Source organism: Meriones unguiculatus, chromosome 1 (genome assembly GCF_030254825.1).
Source record: "Meriones unguiculatus strain TT.TT164.6M chromosome 1, Bangor_MerUng_6.1, whole genome shotgun sequence".
Lineage (NCBI taxonomy): Eukaryota > Metazoa > Chordata > Mammalia > Rodentia > Muridae > Meriones > Meriones unguiculatus.
The window spans coordinates 71820042-71840886 of NC_083349.1; the positions used below are offsets into that span (position 1 = coordinate 71820042).

The 20845-nt window shown below is 41.0% G+C and overlaps 1 protein-coding gene across 9 annotated transcripts in view; it reads left to right on the forward strand.

Annotated features, from left to right (window-relative positions):
* Positions 1-20845, forward strand: part of Atrnl1 (attractin like 1) — a 563418-nt gene that overhangs the window by 114370 nt on the left and 428203 nt on the right. For 7 of the 9 annotated variants that reach the window (XM_060391717.1, XM_060391720.1, XM_060391724.1 and 4 more), the window contains exon 20: positions 14268-14361. In XM_060391717.1, coding sequence (XP_060247700.1) covers positions 14268-14361 — 94 coding nt within the window. Of the gene's footprint in view, positions 1-3529; positions 4702-14267; positions 14362-20845 lie in introns of those variants that run through there. The other 2 variants (XM_060391732.1, XM_060391731.1) reach the window with 1 other exon arrangement.

Genomic DNA, 20845 nt, shown 5'->3' on the forward strand with positions numbered 1-20845 from the left:
AGACTCATACAACAGATAGACAAAAAAGAGTGATAATAAGTGACGTACAGGGAGGCAGAGCATTGAAACAGGGCTCACTCTTGGCTGACTCTCCAAGGGGAAGTGCTTCCACATTTATCTTTCTTAATAGGGCCCCGACACATGCTGGGAACTCAGAGTTATAATTACTATCTTCAGACTGACACACTCTTGGTACACTCTTTAAAATATTATCTCCACACTGACTTCTAAATGATGACTTCTTAGAGTACAGCAGCTCAGTGTGCCCCCAAACCGTAGTACCTCACAAAGAAGAATTATCTTTGACATCATCAAACAGTGATTGAATGCTTACTAGCTGCTGAAAGTATATTATAACTTAAATTTACAAACATTATGGGATACTGTCATTGTATTATGAATAAATCAGATGATGGAATAAGGAAAAAAGGGTCATTCCAATAGAATGATCTAGGAAAGTCCCATTCCAGAGTTAATTTAGTGGTCCCTTGGTAACTTAGGACAGTGTGTTAATAATCTGTGCCTCAGTTTTCCATAATCATTACTAGTAGCTTGTTTTATTATAATTCATTTTCATATACAATAGCTAAGTCTGTTATTAACCATAAAATAGTTGTTTAGATTTTTTATGCTTACTTATTTGTAAAATATAAGCACAAAAAGAAAATGCTTTCCAAGTCTGTGTGACTAATAGTTTTTCTTCTTCTCGATCATATTTTGTATAACTTTATTACAAAATACTCAGGGGGTTTGGTCTTTATTATGAATAGGTTATTTTCCTTGTCGGTGTCCAAACTTGTGTTTGGTTTTAGTAAAGTTTATCATTAAACTTTACTAAAGACTTCCTTTTTGGTGTACTTGGAGTCTCTGCTGGTGGTTGACTTGTGGAAATGTTTACTACATGGTAAACTTTCTAGAGCCTAACACCAGCATTACCCCTTTCCTACTAGGATGAGGAGGCTGTTTGTTAATCGTAAACCATTCTCACACACTGTCCACTGTAGAAAGTTCATAATCAGATGAACTTGAGCATTTCTTAAAATGAATGTGAGAAATTCAATTCTTTCAAGTTCAGGGCATTTGCAGTCAGGCCTGGCTTTTCTGTAACTGCAGTTTGCAGTGCCTTTCTAACTTCAGATCCTCAGGATCACTTTTGTAACCTACTTCGTAATGGTAGGTGTCAGTCATAGGTCCCACAGGAGAGAGAGAAGCTCACCAGCATGCCAGGCCTTCACTTTCTGAAGGAGCAGAGGGGCTCAGCCTTCTCGGAAAAGACTGACAGCCAGCTCTCTCCAGTTACTTTCATTCAATCATTATACAAAATGAATTCCGTCTGGGCAAGGCTCCAGCTACCACAGCTGTTGCTCTTGCTGCCCCTGGGAGCAGACAACACAGGTCTCAGTCCCCTTGACCAGGCTAGCCACAATCAAAGTGAGAACTCCAGGCTTGCCAGGAGTGTCTTAGGACCAAGGTCAGCACAGCTGCAAGCTCTCACATAGCACCGAATACAGGCTCTCCAGAGAGACATTTCTTCAAGGTTCAACCATCCTCAAAACCATTTGTCAGCCTTTAGTGATTAACCCAAACATAGCAAAGGCTTTGCCAAAACATTTCACTCAAAACCAGACACAAGGCTTCTTTTTACAGCCTCATCTTCTCGGGTTCTCTGCATCCCCTTCATTTTCATAAAGGGACTTTGAGGATTAGGAGAACTGGGAAGAGCATGAAACCTTGGCTCTGGTGTGGCCAAATATTAGAGAGCACCTCACTTTGATAGAAGATGCCCTTCTCTGCTCCTCAGCTAGGAGCCTTCTGAAGGAAGCCTCCTTGGCCTGGCCCCAGAACCTCCTGAGACAAGCCAATGACTTCCTGACCTTCACTGTGATGCACTATGGAAACACCCACAAGTCTTCTCTCTTCCTTAAGGTCTTTTCCTAGATTTATTTGCAAAAAGTTCCATTTTTCTTCTCTCCCAACTCTGACTAGACATTTTATTCAACTTAAAAAAATGTAGCTATACGATTAAAAACTCCAGTAACAACACATGCTGGAGAGGATATAGAGAAAGGGGAACCCTCCTCCATTGCTGGTGGGAATGTGAACTTTCACATCTACTTTGGAAATCAATCTGGCATTTTCTCAGACAATTAGGAATAGCGCTTCCTCAAGACCCAGCTATAGCACTTCTAGGCATATATTTAAAATACGCTCAAGTATATAACAAGGACATTTGCTCAACCATGTTCGTAGCAGCTTTATTCATAGTAGTCAGAATCAGGAAACAACCCAGATGTCCCTCAGCTGAGGAAGGGAAACAGAAATTGTGGTAAATTTACACAATTGAATACTACTCAGCAATTAAAAATAAGGAAATCATGAAATTTTCAGGCAAATGGTGGGAACTAGAAATCATCCTGAGTGAGATAACCCAGAAGCAGAAAGACACACATGGTATAAACTCACTTATGAGCAGATATTAGCTGATACTAGGATAAACATACTAAAATCGATAGTCCTAAAGAAGCTAAACAACAAGGAGGACCCTAGGGAGGATGCTTAAATCTCATTCAGAAGGCAAACAGGTTAGACACCAGAAGTGGTGGAAGAGAGAGAACAGGATGGGAGCCTACCACAGATGTCCTCTGAAAGGCTCCACCCAGCAGGAGATCAAAGCAGATGCTCAGACGCAGCCAAACTTTGAACATTTTAAACACAACGTCCGACACTCACCTACTGAACTAGTTACAAAGCTGAATTCAGTGTCATTACTATTTAAACATCTTTCACCTCTTCTGGCTGGCTGTCATTAAATCTGTGGCTCCTGTTCCCTTCAGCCCTGTTCTCCATCTGAACACTGTTTTTCCTTACCTGTCCATGACAGGTTTCCTCCTTCAAAATTTAGTTTCCTTTTTTTGGGAAGTTAGACCTTTGTGATCTTCCTCTCCTGCTGCTGTTAAATTTTGCTGATTACTTGACATGTTGTATGGTTTCCTCACATCTTTGTTAATTTAATGCAAAGATCCGTCCTCCACATACAATTACATGTGACCCCTCCCATTGTAACTGACCCCTTTATACGGTGTTTGTAGGAAAGAGAGACAGTTTTATTCTGAAAGTGATTCGAGAGATTTCATTTTCTGAAATCTCCAGTGTCTAAAATTGTCAAAGATAAATTTTCTTATTATAAATTGTTTTATATAGGTAAATTAGTAACTATTTCAACTCTTAAAGAGTACATTCAAGACAGTTTTGTGCTACAATCTCAATTAACTTTAACTTTCATATCTTAGCTTCTTCATGTTTTACACATCTTTGTACCTACTGTATTTCATGTTTTTCATAAGTCAAGCTTCCTGCATCATCTTCATGTTTATTCCATATTTGTTGGTCATTTTTTAATGCCAAAACCATTGCTAAGAATTTTGCCTGAATATCTATTTTATTTATTTTTATTTTTTTTTTGTAAAAATGACCAATGATCTGAAAGAGGCTACAAACAATTAAATAAATTCATTTCTGTACGTGGCAGGGAACGTCAGCAACGGAGAAGGAATGCTTAGCAAAACTGACAAGAATCGGCAATTTTCATGAAGAATTCATTCTGGCAGCATGAAAGAAAACAAACCAGCAAGGAATGTTTGTGTGCTCATACGGGCAGACTGCGCTGTCTGGGAGCACCCAGCTTCTTGTCGGAGGCTTTTGCTCGAGTGCCCGCAGCTGGCTTTCTGCAAGAGTGTGTCTTTCAGAGATGTTTCAGCGGAGTCTTGTCCCGCAGCTGAGCGGAACGGGATGAGTAGTAATGGCCTCTTACCTACCGGCAACCGAGCGCCCAAGGATCATTCACACAAGAGCCGTGGAGCTGAGGTCTGAGGCTGTCTCACAGTCAGGTTGGCCATGGCTAGCAAGTCACACAAGACTGGAGGAGCTTACTGCCATTCTGAAGGACAGAATTTTTAATTTTGTGGCTGTTTATAGTTTTACCTTATGGAGAATTTTACTGTATTAGCTGTCTAATTGGTAATATAGCTATAATATTTCATTAAGCATAATTAGCATAGAAGAACACAAGAGAGATTAAGTAGACATGATCTCCAAACCTTCCAGAAGCTGCTGTCATATGTTTATGACAGATAGGAGCAGGAATGGCTGCCTGCAATGGCTCTTGGATTGGTGGTTCTGCAGTGTGTTCATTGTATACAATGTGTGTGAATCACTTTTCTACCATTTTCCTGCTCCTTGTTTAGTTTTGCTTATGAGTTGCACTGCAGCTTTACATTCTTGATGACAGAAATATCATGTGACTATGTCATGTCCCTCTTGTGTGTATGTGGGCTAAAAAAATCATTGCCAAGTAAAATTTTCTAGACCAAAGGCCACAGCGTGATGGTTTCATAGGGCTTACTCAGCACAAACAGTGGCCTAGGATGCTGACAACACAGAATAATAAGAAAGCTGCCGTGAAGTATAAATTTTAAACAAGTGCATTGAAGGTGCATTTGTGCTATTTCACTCTGAAGTATAGTACCACAGGGGAATTTTGCAAAATGAGCTCACATAAGGGGTATTTTAATGTGTGCTTTTTGGTTTCAGAAATTATTAAAATTACTATATACTGATAATTCTTTAAGGAAAATTTGCAACAATAACTATTATAATGTCTTTTTAGGAAGGATAAATAAAATCCAAGTTTTAAAATATTAATATGCATTGCTTTAGCATCCGCTGGACTCTGCCTCCGTGTTTGTGGTGTTCAGATGAATGTTGCGCTCTGGGGTGTGTGCTCACTCACTATTCCGCTCGTTTCACAGCACCAGCGTAGCTTAGTGTTCATTTATTCCTTCCGGATAGTTTTTATTTTTTTATTTAACCTTTAATTGATTCTTCGTGAATTTCACATCATTCACCCCAGTCCCACTCATCTCCCTGCCCCTTAGTAAAACCCCTTGAACTCCCCCAAGGAAAAAAGATCTCGCTGTGGAAGCTGTAGTGTGTCACAGTGTGTCGCGCTGTGTACACTTTGTCCACACTTCCTTCCTGGCAGATGTTCACTGCGGCGAGTCGTCGCAGGCCTCTGGCTTCTGCTGCACCGTCAACCCTGGATCCTCCGGGGATTCCTCTCGGATATTCTGCTGTTGGCCTGTGTCGTGGCGATCCTGCGGCTTTGCATCTGCAGGACTGGCCAGTTCTTGTGCTCCAGCAGCTCCAAGATGGGGTCGCTGTTTGGGTGGGCCAGCTCAGAGCCCTGGCTGTGGGCCTGGGTGGTCGCTGAGCTGGTCAGCTGCCAGCTCCCCTGCACCCACCCACTAGAGCAAGGACTTCGGCAGTGCCCCTGCCCAGCGAGCTTCCCCAGGGCACACCCTGCAAGGGCAGAGCCAGCTCTCCTGCTCTCATGACCTTGCCAGTTGAGCTCTCTCTGCTGTGCTGCCCAGGCAAGGTTGAGGGCCCTCTCTGTGCTGAAGCTGGGGGAGGGGGGCAGAGAGTAGTCCTTATTTTCTGTTTTACATCTTACCTTTCATTTACAGAAATTTCAAATCTTATATTCTCATATACTAAATTTTACATATTTTACAAAATTTTACAGATAATAGATTTGCAATTGCCATGGGCAGCCAGGAAGAAGGTGGAAAGCAAGACAGTAAGGGGGGGGTTACTGCTAAAGGTAAAAGCTGTTTTCTTTTTATTTAGAGAGGGAGTGATAAAAATTCTGTCAAATAAGACTAATCATGAGGACCAATTTCTATCAGTACACTAAATATCACTGAATTGTATCCTATAAAAAGACAACTCTGTCACATTTTTGTTCTATCTCAGTAGGCTGACTTAAAATTATTGGTTTTGACCACATTATGAAATTTTAAACATTTTGTTTATTACCTTTCAAAAACAGACTTAATTTAATAGTTAACACCTACCTTCTTGGCATATGTATGGTTATTCCCAAGTATCTGGTATTTATTAAGAGATTTACTTACATATTTTATTCATGAAATCATATAAGTTTGCATGTTCTATCTTAAGTAGGTTTTATTCCTTATTTCTGCTTTTTATAATAAAATATCTCCCCAAGAAACTTCACTTTGTTTTCCTAGACTAGCCTTTGTCTTCAAGCGCACTTAGTATGGATAGAAATGTCATCACCCAAAGGGGCACGGTGGAGATGAGGGAGGGAGGGAGGGACTGGGAGGGAATGAGGGATTGGGACACGGCTGGGATACAGAGTTAATAAAATGTAACTGATAAAAAAAAAAGAAATGTCATCACCCAGTGTTTTAGGATTATTATTGCTGTGATATAAAACTTCATGATAAAAAAGCAACTTGGGGTGAAAATATTTATTTGGCTTATGCTTCTATATCACGTTCATCACTGAAGGAAGTCAGGACAGGAACTCAAGGAGGGCAGGAATCTGTGGGCAGGAGTGGAGCTGATGCAGGGGCCATGGAGGTATGCCACCTTGCTCAGCCTGCTTTTTTATGGAACTCAGCACACCAGCCCAGGGATGACCCAACCCCTCTTCCGTGCTCACTCTGCAACTCTGGAACTGTCAGTCAGCTCTAGGTTGCCTTTGGTCATGGTATTTTATCACAACAATAGGAAAATCACAATAGGAAGACACTAAACACACAAAAGAAAGAGAGAATGATAAAAAGAGAGGAAAGAAAAAAGAAAGGAAGAAAGAACAGAGTATACTTCATTAATCATAAGTGATTTGCATGGCAAGGAATATCAGCAGTAAAGCAATAAATTACAGGAGGTTTTTTTGACAAATCATGTATCTTACTTCTATCTAGAATACAAACAACAATTTAATTCAATAATGAAAAGATAAATTGCACAGTTAAAAAATCTATCCACAGATTTGAATCAGCATTATTTGAAAGAAAATATAAAAATAACTGATAAATACAGACAAAGACACTCACTGTCTTACTGTCTTAATAGGGTAGATTCAGGTCACATTTTTTATTCTATACCATTTATGCTTCTAACTAAAACGCAGATAATAACCACAATGTATGGGAATGCAGAGGCGTTGGAACTTGCGTGGATGACTAGAGGAAGTATTCAGCGGTCCTCAGAATGCCTGTGAGTGAATCAAAACAGTCACCCGAGCAGATGACAGAGCCAATATAGTTGTAGGCAACTTAAAAAAAAGAAACGAAACGTATCTTCCAACAGTAAATGCCTTTGAGTATTTGTAACATTGCATCTTCCAACAGTAAACACCTATGAGTGCTTGTAACATTGTATCTTCCAACAGTCTATGCTTATCAGTGGTTTTAACATTGTTTCTTCCAACAGATTATGCTTATGAGTGCTTGGAACATTGTAGCTTCCAATGGTAACTCATGAGTGCTTGTAGCATTGTATCCTTCAAAAGTATATGCATTTGAGTGTTTGTAACATTATCCACGACTAAGAAGCTGAAAGACAGCCCAAATGTCCACTAACTAATATTTATTTTGACATGATATATCAGAGTAATAATATTTGATAATAAAAATAACACTTCTCATACATGGTTACACTTTAACCTGATAAATCTTTAAAAATTTTTACTGCAATAAAAATCACATACTTACTTGATTTTTTTTTGCTTTGTGTTCCTCACGTTTGGGCTTTTTAACTCATGGGAATGATTTCTGTGGCTGGTGTGCAGGATCCCTTCTGCCTGTCTAGCTGTCTCTTCCTGGGTGTGCTGACATGGGCCCTCCTTCCTGTGCCATTGTCTTCTGCAGTGCATTGTCTTCAACACTGTCTGAGTGTATTGTTGTCGTGTTACAGTAATTCCTGAAATTGGGATGTCTGAATTTTCTACTTTCATCCTTAAGGATCCTTTGGCTTTGTGAAGTTCTTTGTAATTATAATTGAATTTGAGAAGCAACTCATCAATTTGTATGGAGTAGCCAACTAGGTTTCTCATGGGGATTATGTTAATCCTGAGTCAGATCTGTCATTTGTATAAATGGTTTTCTTATCCATGAATGTGATATTTCTTTCATTCTATTTATTTTGTTTTTAGTTTTCTTTCAACAATATTTTAAAGTTTCATACCTTTCTAAAGTAATTTCTTGAGGATTTCATTAATTTCATTTTTTTCCTCTCTGTCTCTTTGTCTCTGTGTGTGTTTGTGTGTGGTGGGCTTGTGTTCATGCATGTGATGTCCCTCCTGAGCAGTCGTCAAACTCGTTTCTTGAGACAGCGTCTTTCGATAGCCCAGACCCTAAACAGGCTCTCTGGCCAGCTCCTCCCAGTGAATCCGCGAGTCTCTGCCTTTTACACACAGGATCTACCACATTTGTGTGTTTGTTTTTGTTTTTTAATGTGGCTTTTGTGAATCAAACTTAGTAAGGTAAGTAAGCACTTCACCAACTTGGCTCTGGCCTAGGATTTAATGCTCTTTGAAGAGGAATACTTTTACTTTCATCTTTTATTGCTAGTTACAGAAATAGGATAGACTTTTGTCATGAGGCTGGCTCGTCAGCCTCCCCTTGAAGTTGTATGAAGTTGATTACTTGTTTTTGTAGCTATGGGGATCAACTTCAGGGCCTTACGCATGCTAGGCAGATACCCTACTACAAACTTCCGCCCCTTGTGTCTATCTCAGGACCGATACAGTGATCTGCACTCGTCCTTTCCTATCAGGTTGTTTCCAGGGTACTTCTTAGGAGGATATTTCTTTGAAGAGAAAAGATAATGCGGCTGTAATCAGTGTCAGCTTTATGCTTCCTTTTCTATTTGACTGACTTTGTTTTTTACTTGTCTTGATTAGAATGTCCAGATAAAGATGAATGACAAGAATAGACAGCAATGTCTCCTTGATTCTAGGAGAAGAAAACATTTAGTCTTCTCCTATTCAGATGCTATAGGCTTTATTTTTTTAATGCTATTTATTATGTTTAGTAAAATCATTCTATTTTTAATTTATTTATTTTTTTTTAAAAATGTGTTGTTTTTAAGTTTTCATACATGCATATGTTTTGGGCAAATCTATCTTCTACAGCCCCTTTTAACTTTTTTCACCTTCCCAGTTTCACTCCTAACTTCATATACTTTTTTTGAACCCATTGACTCAGTTTAGCACTGCCAAGGTGTGCACTGGTGGAGTGTGTCCTGCCAGGGGTTGCAGCCCTAAAATCTGACACATTGTCTTCCTTAACAGCTCTCAGTTGCCTTTGCTTCTCGGCTGGCCGGGGGACCGCATGACCTCCACCGTGGCTTCTCGGCTGCCTGGGGACCGCATGACCTCCTCTGTCACTTCTTGGCTGGCCCAGGGATTGCGTGACCTCCTCTGTCCTGGCAGTTTGGCTGCTTTGATCTTGTGCAGATCACGTGTGTGGAGTCACAGCGTGTGACTCCATGTGTGTGATGTTCCTGTCAGGATTAAAAGACACTGCTTTGCAGCAGCCCCACACATCCTCTTGCTTTTATAGTCTTTCTTCATGAACCCTGTGCCTTTACCGGGGTGTGGTATGGAAATGATGTCCCAGTTAGGGCTGAGGTGTTTTGTTTTGACAAGAGTCTCACTGCGTGACATTGGCTAGCCTGAGCTAGGACTTGCTGTGTAGACCAGGATGGCCTTAGACTCATAAGTATCTGTCCCCGTGTTTCAGAAGTGTTGTGATTAAAGGCATGTGCCATTAATCATGAAAGAACGTTAGGTTTTGTCAAATGACGTTTCTGAATTTATTGAATTGATCTTGTTTTTTATTGGCCTGTCCTTTTGTTAATGTGAGGGAACAGGCACTGATATGTGGACACTAAGCCATCTTTCTTGACATAAACCTCTCGTAGTTGTGTGGGACTATCCTTTCACATGTTCCTAAATGTCTGTTTCAATGTTTTTAGTTTTTCTGCATATATACTCATAAGATGTATTATCTATAGTTGCATTTTCTTGTGGTCTTTCATTTGTGTTTCAAGGTAATATCTTTTCTTTTGTTTTTTCAATTTGCCAAGTTTGTGAAGATTTGGCATTAGCAGTATTGGGTGTAATTTTTTTGTTGTTTCTATCTAAGCTTCTCTTTGTGACATCTTTTAATTACACTAATTACTTTGAAGGAACTACTGAACTATTTTGTTTGTTTCTTTACTAGTCTGTTTTGGTAGCTTATATGTTTTTAGAAATGTTTTCAGTTAATCTGTGCTCTGTGTTTCTGTATCCACTTTTTCACAATGCTCTTCTGTCTTTTATTTCTGTAAAGTTAGAATTGTGTCACTTCCCTTGTTAACTGAAACTACTGCTTTAAAAGTTAGAAAAAAACAAGTCTCATTTCCATCATAGTGACTGAGAGAGTAGTCTCTTACTATTCTGTGGCTGCCTCTGTCCCAACTGCGACATCCTTGTCTGTGATTTTAGTTCAGAAGTAAGGACTGTTAGTGGCAGCGCTGGTGGTGACTGTTGTGGTTATTGGTGGTGGTAATGCGAACCAGTGTCGCCATTATTGAAAGTGGCATAAAGAGTCTCCCCAGACTAAAGATAGGGCTTTCATCATCATCTGACAGAACTGCTGGTAAGTTACACACAAAACGACAGTGGTGTGCCTCAGAGACGTGTGGACTCAAGCATTTATAGAACCATTATTTACACTCACCAGGAAGTGGAATTCACCTGTGTGTTTCTGAGCTATTGGATGGGCAAAGAAGTTGTATTGTATATACACAACAGACCAGTCCTCAGCCCTTTTGTCAATGAAAATGTGACATGTCTCACTCCATGGCACTGAGATTCTAGAACAGGCTTCTCACCCTGGGGGCTGTGATCCCTCTTGCAAACCTATGTCTTCGGAAACATTCATACGATTCATTACAGGAGCAAAATTCGTTGTGAAGTAACAACGGAAATAATGTTAGGGTTGTGGTCATCACACATGAGGAACTGCATTAAAGGGCTCAGTGTTGGGAAGACTGAGAACCCTGTTCCAGTCGCTCACCATCACATTCAGAAGTTTGCCATAATTATAAGTCCAACCTGAGACTTTGAAATTTATGACCACTTTGGAAAAGACTTCCAAATTTGAATGACGAAATGCATCCACACGTCACAGTGGATTTCTTGATGTTTGGCGGTGCCATCCCTGGGCAGGTGGCCAGGCTGTCCAGGAACGGTGACAGAGTATGACTGCCAGCAGCAATGCCCCGAGGTGTCTGCTCCAGCTCCGGTCTCCAGGTTCCTGCCTTGAGCTCTTGCCCTGACCTCTTGATAATGCAGTGTGACCTTAAGTTGAGGAAACCATTCCCCCAAGCTGACTTTGGCCGCTGTTTTAGCTGTTTTATCACAGCAACAAAAAGCAAGTTAGGCCTGTCAGCTATGTATCAGTGGACTTTTGTCTTAGGTTGTGTTTGTTACTTTAAAGTTTTGCATATGCAGAGTCATGTAATGAGAACATTATTTCTTGGTAGTTCTCAGTGTTGTTTTTTTTAAAATTTACATTTTAACAAATTGTCTCTTTTATTACTGAGGAGTAATCTCTTGTATGTTCACACCACAAGGTTTTTAACTCAGAATGTATGGGGAGCCACTTGGTATTTTCCACATTTTTAGTAAGTAGTGATTTAGTTCTGTAAACATATATGCATATATGTTTCACATTTTGATAAATGTGAAATTTCTGGGTAGTATCAGTGAATTTTTGGCCTTCAGCGAAATTGTCAAAATAGTTTCAAAGTGATTGCTCCATTGTAGACTCCTGTCAGCAATTTATGATCATTTTGGTTTTTTCTTATTAGTGTTAAGACAGTCCTGCCAGTTTTTACATTTGCACTATTTAAACATGTGTTTACCGTTTGGTCTGGTACCTTAGGGTCATGCTTGCGTTTAACATTGCATACGTGCTAAAGATACTGAATCGCTTGGATTTGCTCACTGTCTCAGTTTTACCTTCTCTCTCTTTTGGTGTGTGCAAAGGATTTGTTCACTTTCAAAAGTTGTAAAAATAGTATAGCTTTTACTATTGATCTGGGAAAGGTCACTGGTGGCTTTGTGTCTGGATCTCACGGTTGTCTTAGGCCCTGTCCACTCTTGTTACCAATGTAGTCAGCCATGAATTGTTCTTTAAATAAATTTTGTGAAAATTTCAAACATGTACAAAACAGAAAAATGCGAACCTTTATATACTTATTTAAAAGCTCCTCTCCACAAAATCATACGATGTGTCCTGAACATATTACAACTAAATCAAATTTAATAATAGAATCTTACAAAATAAATTAAATTTGACTAAAAAAAGAGCAAAGAAATATTAACATGGTAGATGAATGCTAAGGCTGATTGACGTGTTCTGAAAGGTCTAAAATGCTTGTAAGGATGCAAAGAAATGGGAAGCAGCAAATGTATGTTTAAAAAAAAAAACATTATTATGCCATTTATACTACCTGAAATGATGACAGAGATAAAACACAGGCCACGGCCGGCCTACCTGCCTGGTCCCAAGTTTTCTTGCATTGGCTTCTGCAAGCCAGGGAGGAGTAACTCTTTGTGAATGGACAGAGACTGGTGGGGGCTGCCTCAGAGGGAGTTTAAAGAGAAAAGATCAGAAGCAGAGCAACTTCATTCGACGGCATCCCGGAAAGCCTAGAGGGAGCCGGGTTCTGGGCTTGGCGTGGTCCAGAGCTAGGCACTGTCCAGTGTGGGCGCGACACCCAGGACGCTAGCTCTGCAGTGCCACTGCCACGTGCCCTGGCTGGGAGGGATGCACCGGACGCCCACCGCCTCACCTCGCCTCCGCTTACACCTCGCCCGCCACCTCACCTCGCCCACCGCCTCACCTTGCCTCTGCTTACACGCCTTGACATGGTCTCTTGATGAAGCTGCAGGGGGAGTTGGGCCTTCCCACCTCTGCTCGCGTGTATGACCTTGAGTGTGTCCAGCTAGGCCTCAACCTGGCTGACTTCCCCTGATCTGCTTGGTGTTGGTCTGTTCTTTTTAAAATGAAGGCAGCCTTTTTTTTTTTTTTTTTTCCTTTTGTGCCCTTTATATTACACTGTCCTTAGGAATTTGTCATAGCCGTTTTCATTTGCTAACGGGAAATTAGATGTTGTAAAAAAAAAATCTTAGGTATTCTGGCTTTTAAAACCAGACAACTGATGAGTCTAAGGTTTAGCTAGTATTTGCTTTTGGGGAGATGTGAAAAGGTTAGTTGTGCAAGCACCACACAGATTGGTGGTGGCCTTGGAAAACTTCTCCTTTAAACTTGATTTTTCTCACTCATTGTTGAACAGCAGCTTCTTCTCAGAATATGTGACACAGTTAGAATCACTGCAACCTCTTGTCTCAAAATAGCAAATAGCAGTTTGTTTTAATGAGCTGCCTCTGTGGCAGTTGGTTCTGGGTGGTTCAGGGAGGGGAACTGCGGTGTGTTTGGGCAGCGTGTTTACCGCTGCGGCTGAGGGTTCTCGGAGACACCCTCCTGTGCACCCTCTGTGTGCCGCGCAAACAGCTGTGGCTGTTGTCTGTTCTCGGTCTGAGGCTGTCCACTTGTGATTCTCAAGACGAGGTGACTTCCACTTTCTTCCTGGGCTTACAGCCTGCCCTCCAGGTCCTTGGAATGCTTCTAGCAAGGTGTGCTGTTTAGAATTTAAGCAGCCTGGGGTTGACTGGAGGAGCCTGCATTGTCTTTCTGGACCTCAGCATGCTGCCACCAGATCATCTTCCTGCATTTGACTCCTGCTGATTCCAGCTCAGAACCCGAGATGAAAGCCTCTGGTTGTCTTTCCCCCTTAAAAACTGTCCAGAGTGCTCCTGTACCTAATACTTATGACTAGTTTTATTTCGGAAACTCCTTGGGATATCAGTGCGTTTATCTGGTTACATTTGTTTTCATTTGCTAATTCTCATGGGTATTAGAATAGCTATGGATATTTTAAGAAAAAAGTATGATAACAAATGTTGAACCTTGGGAAAATTAGCTTGAGTAGCTTGTTTTGACATCTGTATGCATAGACCACATTATTTCATTTCTATCGCAGCAATCCTCCTGCCTCTGAGCCCCTGAGTGGTGGGCTTAAAGGCATACACCACCATGCCTGGCTCACCTACTATCTTTTTAAACACTTATTTTATCGTTGATGTTTCAGATCACAAACAGAAACACAGAGAAATAGAGCATTACTTCCGGAAATGGTAGATGTAGGAGACTCTGGGATTTTAAAGAGTTTTGCCAAGTTTTCACATAGGTTAACTCAGGTTCCTGAACTAAAAAGAACATGACATGAGGAGATAGCCTCACAAAATGAGGTAATAATCTGTTTTGGTTTTTGCCTTACAGCCTGCACATGCGGTGGCCATGCAAACATCTGTCACGTGCACACAGGAAAATGCTTCTGCACTACCAAAGGGATAAAAGGTGACCAATGTCAGCTGTAAGTACGGAGAACTGTTTTTGTAACGCTTGTGGATTGTGTGCTATAAAATTAATCTGTATGCTTTACTTTTGAATGTTAGCATTATGGTAGTTAAGCTTACAGTGTATAAACTATTCTCCTTTACAAGTCATCAGTTCTTTTGACACGGTAGCTGTTTAAAGCTGACAGTAACAGCGGCTGTCAGGCAGGGTCTGTGGAAGCGGCTGACAGGACTGCTGTTTCCGCACAGGCACACAGCAGCACTGGGGAGTCCGCACTCAGCCCGCCACATCCCTTCTCTCTTAGAGTGTTCTTCACACAGGAGCCCAGGGTTTTGCTCTCAGTACTGTATGAGTGACTTTCTTGTGTCATTTAGTTATTAATATTTATTCTCTTCCAAATGTGCCTTTAAAAGGCAATACAATTATTTTCCCTTCCTTCATTTTCATTATATTTCATGTACATTATATTAAAATCAGATTTGCATGGTTTAATATTAACTAGGTACAAATACATGCTTATTTTCACATACATTTATTACTTGAGAAAAATCATGTTTCTATTATTTAATCATGTAGTCATTAGGGAAAATTAATAAAGAATTCTCTAAACTACAAATATCTAAAATTTTTATTTGATATCGTTTACTAGATTTTCACGGTCAGAGAAGCCTTATATAACCAGGGAGTCTCCTAACTTTAATCCCTTCAGCTAAAAGTAAAATCAAAGCCTACCGCTCTTATGAGGTACCTGCTAGGCAGGCCACATGTGCCTCACAAACAACAAACTAAATCCAGGCTTACACCCTGGTGGAAGGGTGCCTCTGATGGTCCCACAGTGTGTGTGGGTTGAGTAGAGCCAGCTTTGTTGTCATGAGCTGCTGAGTCTGCACAGGCCCCGCTCAGAAGAGTCCAAGGCGACAATGTAACCAGCTTAAAGTGTATGAACAGAAACCCTGGGTTTGTTTACACTTTGCAGCATTCTCACCCAATACTCAAATTAGTACCAGATATTAGCATCATTATTCATTACAGCAACCAAGATCATGTATGTAAATTCAAGTCATAGTTATCAACAAAAGCAAAATGTTCGTTACAGCTATGATTATAAACTGTAATTATTACAATTTTTCCTAAATGATTTAAATATGTAGATCTATATAGTTACTTTTTGGTAACTGGCATTTTAAGAACATGCTTTTATTTGTAAACAAGAGACAGCCATATTTTTAGTTACTTATGAGCTGATAAGCTCACCTTAGTCCAGCTTACAGGTCAAGCACACTATTTTCTCTAAAATACATAGTTTTGAGTGACTAAAATGCATTTGCCTTTGATCTAATTTATGTATTTTTATAAGGAGGAATTGGAATACCAATTTGTAAAGGAAACTTTGTAAACAGTAAATATAGGTATGTGTGTTCAGTACTTTGTTTTTGCTTGCAAGTACCCTTTTATTTATTTTAATTGAAAATAGATTATTTTCTCATACAATACATTCTGGCCACAGTTTTCTGTCCCTCTACTCCTCCCAGCTCCACTCCCCGTAGCTACCCCGTCCTCCAGACCCACTTTCACTCCGTAGGAGAAAAAGAGTTCTAAGGGCAAGCAAAGGAGTCAGAGACACTGATTCCCGCTGTTAGGAGCCCCACAGAAACACCAAGCTAATGGTCATAAGATGCACTGAGGACCTGCTGTGGACCCATGCAGGCTTCAGTCTCTGTGGACCGTGTGAGCCCTGCTTAGTTGACTCAGTGGGCCATGTTCCCTGGTGTTCTCCATCCTTCTCCCTCCTCCACTGGGTTCCCTCAGCAGCTAGGAAGGACCTGATGGAGACCTCCAGTTCATACGCCCTCTCTGCTCAATGTCTGGGTCTCTACGTTCCCGTCAGCTGCTGGCGGAAGGCTCTGTTGATAACTGGACAAGGCACTGGCTGGTGCGTATAGCAGAACATCACTAGGAATCATTTCAGTTGCATTTGGTTTTATCATAGGTCTACATGTCATGTCATGTCATATCATATCATATCATATCATATCATGTCATAGGCTATCCAGTCTCTACTTCATGGCTGTTCAGGCAGCATAGTGCATTTTCTTTCTCTCATGGCCTGGGCCTCATGGTTGTCCACTCCCACAGTTCTGAGCCACCCTTGCCCCCGCACATCTTGCAGGCAGGACCAACTGTGGCTGGGTTGGTGTCCAGGTTTCTCTTCCTGGAGCCTGCAGAGAGACTGCGGTGGAGGGTGAAGCCTCCATGCAGACACCAGCTCGACTCTCCGCTCAGTGTGCTGTGTAGCGTTGTCCTCAGCGATAGGGCCCCACTGTCGGTTTTCAGAGTGATCATCTGACATCAGCCTGGGTGCTTTAGGGATCTTCACAGGAACCCTGAGGCCAACAAGTCAGCCAGATGCAGCCTGATGGCACGACTGGAATCCTCACTAGGGTCACCCTCAGACCCAGGAAGTTTTCATTGCACTAGGTTCTCACACACCCAACAAATGTCCCCAGGTCCTGTTGTCACTCCCTGCACCCCCTCCCTCAATTCCCCCACAACCTGACCCTCCTGCTCCCTTCCCTGTCTGGCTACTGTTTACCTGCAAAATCTATTTCCCCTTCTGCAGGAGATGCGTGGGTCCCCTTTAGAGCCGTTCCCTTTACCTAACCTCTCTGGGTCATTGGATTATGGCTTGGATATCGTTTACTTTACAGCTAATATCTGTATAAGTGAATACAGACCGTATTTGTCTTTCTGAGTCTAGATTACCTCACCCACAATGACTCTTTCTAGTTGCATCTGTTTTTGCCTGCACATTCCATGATAGTTTTTCTTTTTTTTTTTACCAGCTGAGTAATACTCCACTGTGTAGCTGTATCACATTTTCTTTATCCATTCTTCAGTTGAGGGACATGTATGTGTTTCCAGTTTCTGGCTGTTAGGAATAAAGTTCCAGTGAGCACTGTCGAGCAAGTGACCTCGTGATAGGATGGAGTGACCTTTGGGCATATGCCCAGGATTGGTATATCTGGGTCTTGAGGTAGATATATTCCTAATTTTCTCATGAACAGCCATATTGATTTCCATGGTGGCTGTATAAGTTTACTCTCCCACCAGCAATGGAGGAGTGTTCTCCTTGCTCCACATCCTCTCCAGCTTGAGCTCACTTGTGTTATTTATCTTATCCATTCTGACTGGTGTAAGATGGAATCTCAAAGTAGTTTTCATTTGCATTTCTCAGCTCAAAAAAACAAGTAATCTTCCTATGTACAAATGACAAATTGACTGAGAAAGAAATCAGGGGAACAACAAACTTCACAATATACTCAAATAATGTAAAATATCTTGGTGTGACTCTAACTAGGCAGGTGAAAGACTCGTGTGATAAAACCTTCAAGTCTTTGAAGAAGACATCAGAAGATGGAGAGATCCCCCGTAGGCACGGAGGAGCAGGATTAACGTAGTGCAAATGTCCATCTCACCAAAAACCATCTTCAGACTCAGCGCAGCCCCTTCAAAATCCCAGTGCAATTCTGTATAGACCTTGAAATGATAATTTTCAGCTTCATATGGAAAAATTAAACATGCAGGATAGTTAAAACAGTCTGGACATTCCTAATTGAACTTCCAAAGGTGTCACCACCACAGATCTCAAGCTCTACTACAGAGCTATAGTAATAAAAACTGTATGGTACTAGCCTAAAAACAGACTCAGTGACAAATGGAATTGATTCAAGGATCTAGACATAAATCTACACACCTATGGACACCTGATTTTTTTGTAAAGAAGTTAGAAATACGCAATAGAAAAAAGAAAATATCCTCAAGAAATACTGTTGATCTAATTGGATGTCTTCATGTACAAGAATGAAAAAAGCTCAACTTCACGTGGATCAAAAACCTCAATGAAAAACCAGACACACTGAACCTGACAGAAGATAGAGCAGGGAATAGCCTTGAGTGCATTGGCACAGGAGACAACTTTCTGAATGGAACATGGATAGTATAGGCTCTAAGATCAACAATTAATAAGTAGACCTCATGAAACTGAAAAGCTTCTGTAAGGCAAGGGACTACAGAATGGGAAATGATTTTTACCCTCCTCATATTTGTTAGAAGTCTAATATCCAATATATGTAAATAACTCAAGAAACTAGACATCAAAAAATAAAATAATTCAATTAAAAATGGGCTACAGATCTTTTAAAACATTTTTATTAAATTTTAATTTTTTATATTACTTACAGTTTATTCACTTTGTATCCCTGCTGTAGACCCCTTCCTTATTCTTTCCCAATCCCACCCTCCCTCTTTCATCTTTTCCCATATTATTCCCCAAGTCCACTGATAGTGGAAGTCGCTCTCCCCTTCCATCTGACCCTAACCTATTAGTTCTCAGCAGGACTGTCTGCATTGTTTTCCTCTGTGGCCTGGCAAGGCTGCTCCCCCCTCAGGGGGAGGTGATCAAAGAGCCAGCCACTGAGTTCATGTCATTTACAGTCCCTGTTCCCCTTACTAGGAAAACTACTTGGATACTGAGTGGGGTACAGATCTGAATTGAGGAATATCAAATGGCTGTTCAGTAAACTTTTGAATGGGACAATAATTATGAGGTCATTATTTTAAAAACAATTATTTCCTGTATAGCAGTTACATTGGAAAATGCTTTTATTAGGAAGCAGATATAATCATCTGAAAATGCAAATAGTGATTAAATTAGTGGTTGCTATTAGCTAGGAATATTGATAACATGACTTTTGCCCAAAGTGCCTTTCATGGTATTAATGTTGTCCTCACCACAATAAAATACACGGATTTCTTATATTAAGGATTTAGAATAACCATGAATCTTTCCTTCCAAGGATAAATTCCATTTGTTGGGGGCTGGAGAGATGGCTCAGAGGTTAAGAACACTGCCTCTACCCAGCAGGGTATCAAAACATACCCTGCTGAGATTCATAGCCAAACTTTTTGCAGAGTGCAGGGAATCTTAAGAAGGAAGGGGGAGATAGAAAGACCTGGAGGGAACAGGAGCTCCACAAGGAGAGCAACAAAACCAAAAAATCTGGGCACAGGGGTCTTTTCTGAGGCTGATACTCCAAAAAAGGACCATGCATGGAGGTAACTTAGAACCCCTGCACAGAAGTAGCCCATGGCAGCTCAGTGTCCAAGAGGGTTTCCTAGTAATGGGAACAGGGACTGTCTCTGACATGAACTCAGTGGCTGGCTCTTTGATCACCTCCCCCTGAGGGGGGAACAGCCTTAACAGGCCACAGAGGAAGACAATGCAGACAGTCCTGATGAGACCTGATAGGCTAGGGTCAGAGGAAAGGGGAGGAGGACTTTCCCTATCAGTGGACTTGGGGAGGGGCATAGGAGAAAAAGAGGGGGGAGGGGGAATCTAGGAGGGGATGAGGGTGGGGGCTACAGCTGGAATACAAAGTGAATAAATTGTAATTAATAATAATAATAAAGAACACTGGCTGTTCTTTCAGAGGTCCTGAATTCAATTCCCAGCAACCACATAGTGGCTCACAACTATCTATAGTGAGATCTGTTGCCTTCTTCTGGTGCACAGGTAGAATGCTATATAAATAATAATAATAAAAAAATCCATTTGTCTTTATGTATGTCACATAGTTTTGTAAACTTCCCAAATGGATATTGGTTCTCTTCTTTCCAAGTCGTTTGCTGCATTGGCCACACATTTGTCTGGACCCTTTATCTGAACAAACAGCTGCAAGCACCATTCCATCACTAATGTATTCATTGTTTTGATGGCCCCTGAGAAGGGTTCACCGAGGATGAAGAAGCTATGTGCACAGTGCACTGGAGTTAGAATTTTAAGGAGGAATATCAGTTTTTGGAGTAAGAAGGCAGCAGACAGAAGTGGAGATAGTGGAGGCCCCACAATGACACAATAAGGAACGTGGTCTTAGTGTTTCCAGTGTCTGCTCAAGGATGCAGAAATCTGGAGACTGTTGCATTTTGTTAAAATGCAAATCCTTGACTTAATTAGAACTCAAAACCCCAGTAAAATGATAATATATTATCTATATCTACATCTATCTATCAATCAATCTATTTATCTACCTATCTGTCTGTCTGTCTATAGAAAGAGAGAAGGAAAAACAACGAAAGGCAGGCGCATGCAGACAGACATGCAGCCGCAGCTTGTGTCCGTGGACTAACAGGATAGCTGATGGAGGTTTGCTCTCAGTAGTGTGGAGCTTTGAGGGCGACAGGCGTTGACTGCCTCTTTTCAGAGATACTGTCATACTTAATATATTGATATTACTGTTTTCTAACAGAAAAAAAGTAGAGATGATTTAATTTTTTTTTCATCAAAGACAGATTCTCAGTCTGTAGCCCTGGATGACTGGATCTTAGAATGTAGACCAGGCTAATCTAAAACTCCTGCATTCTGACTTCCTCTTCCTCCTTCCTGTGTGGCAGGTAAAGGTGTGAGCCACCACACTCAGCTTGAAAGTAGAGAAGATTGGGCA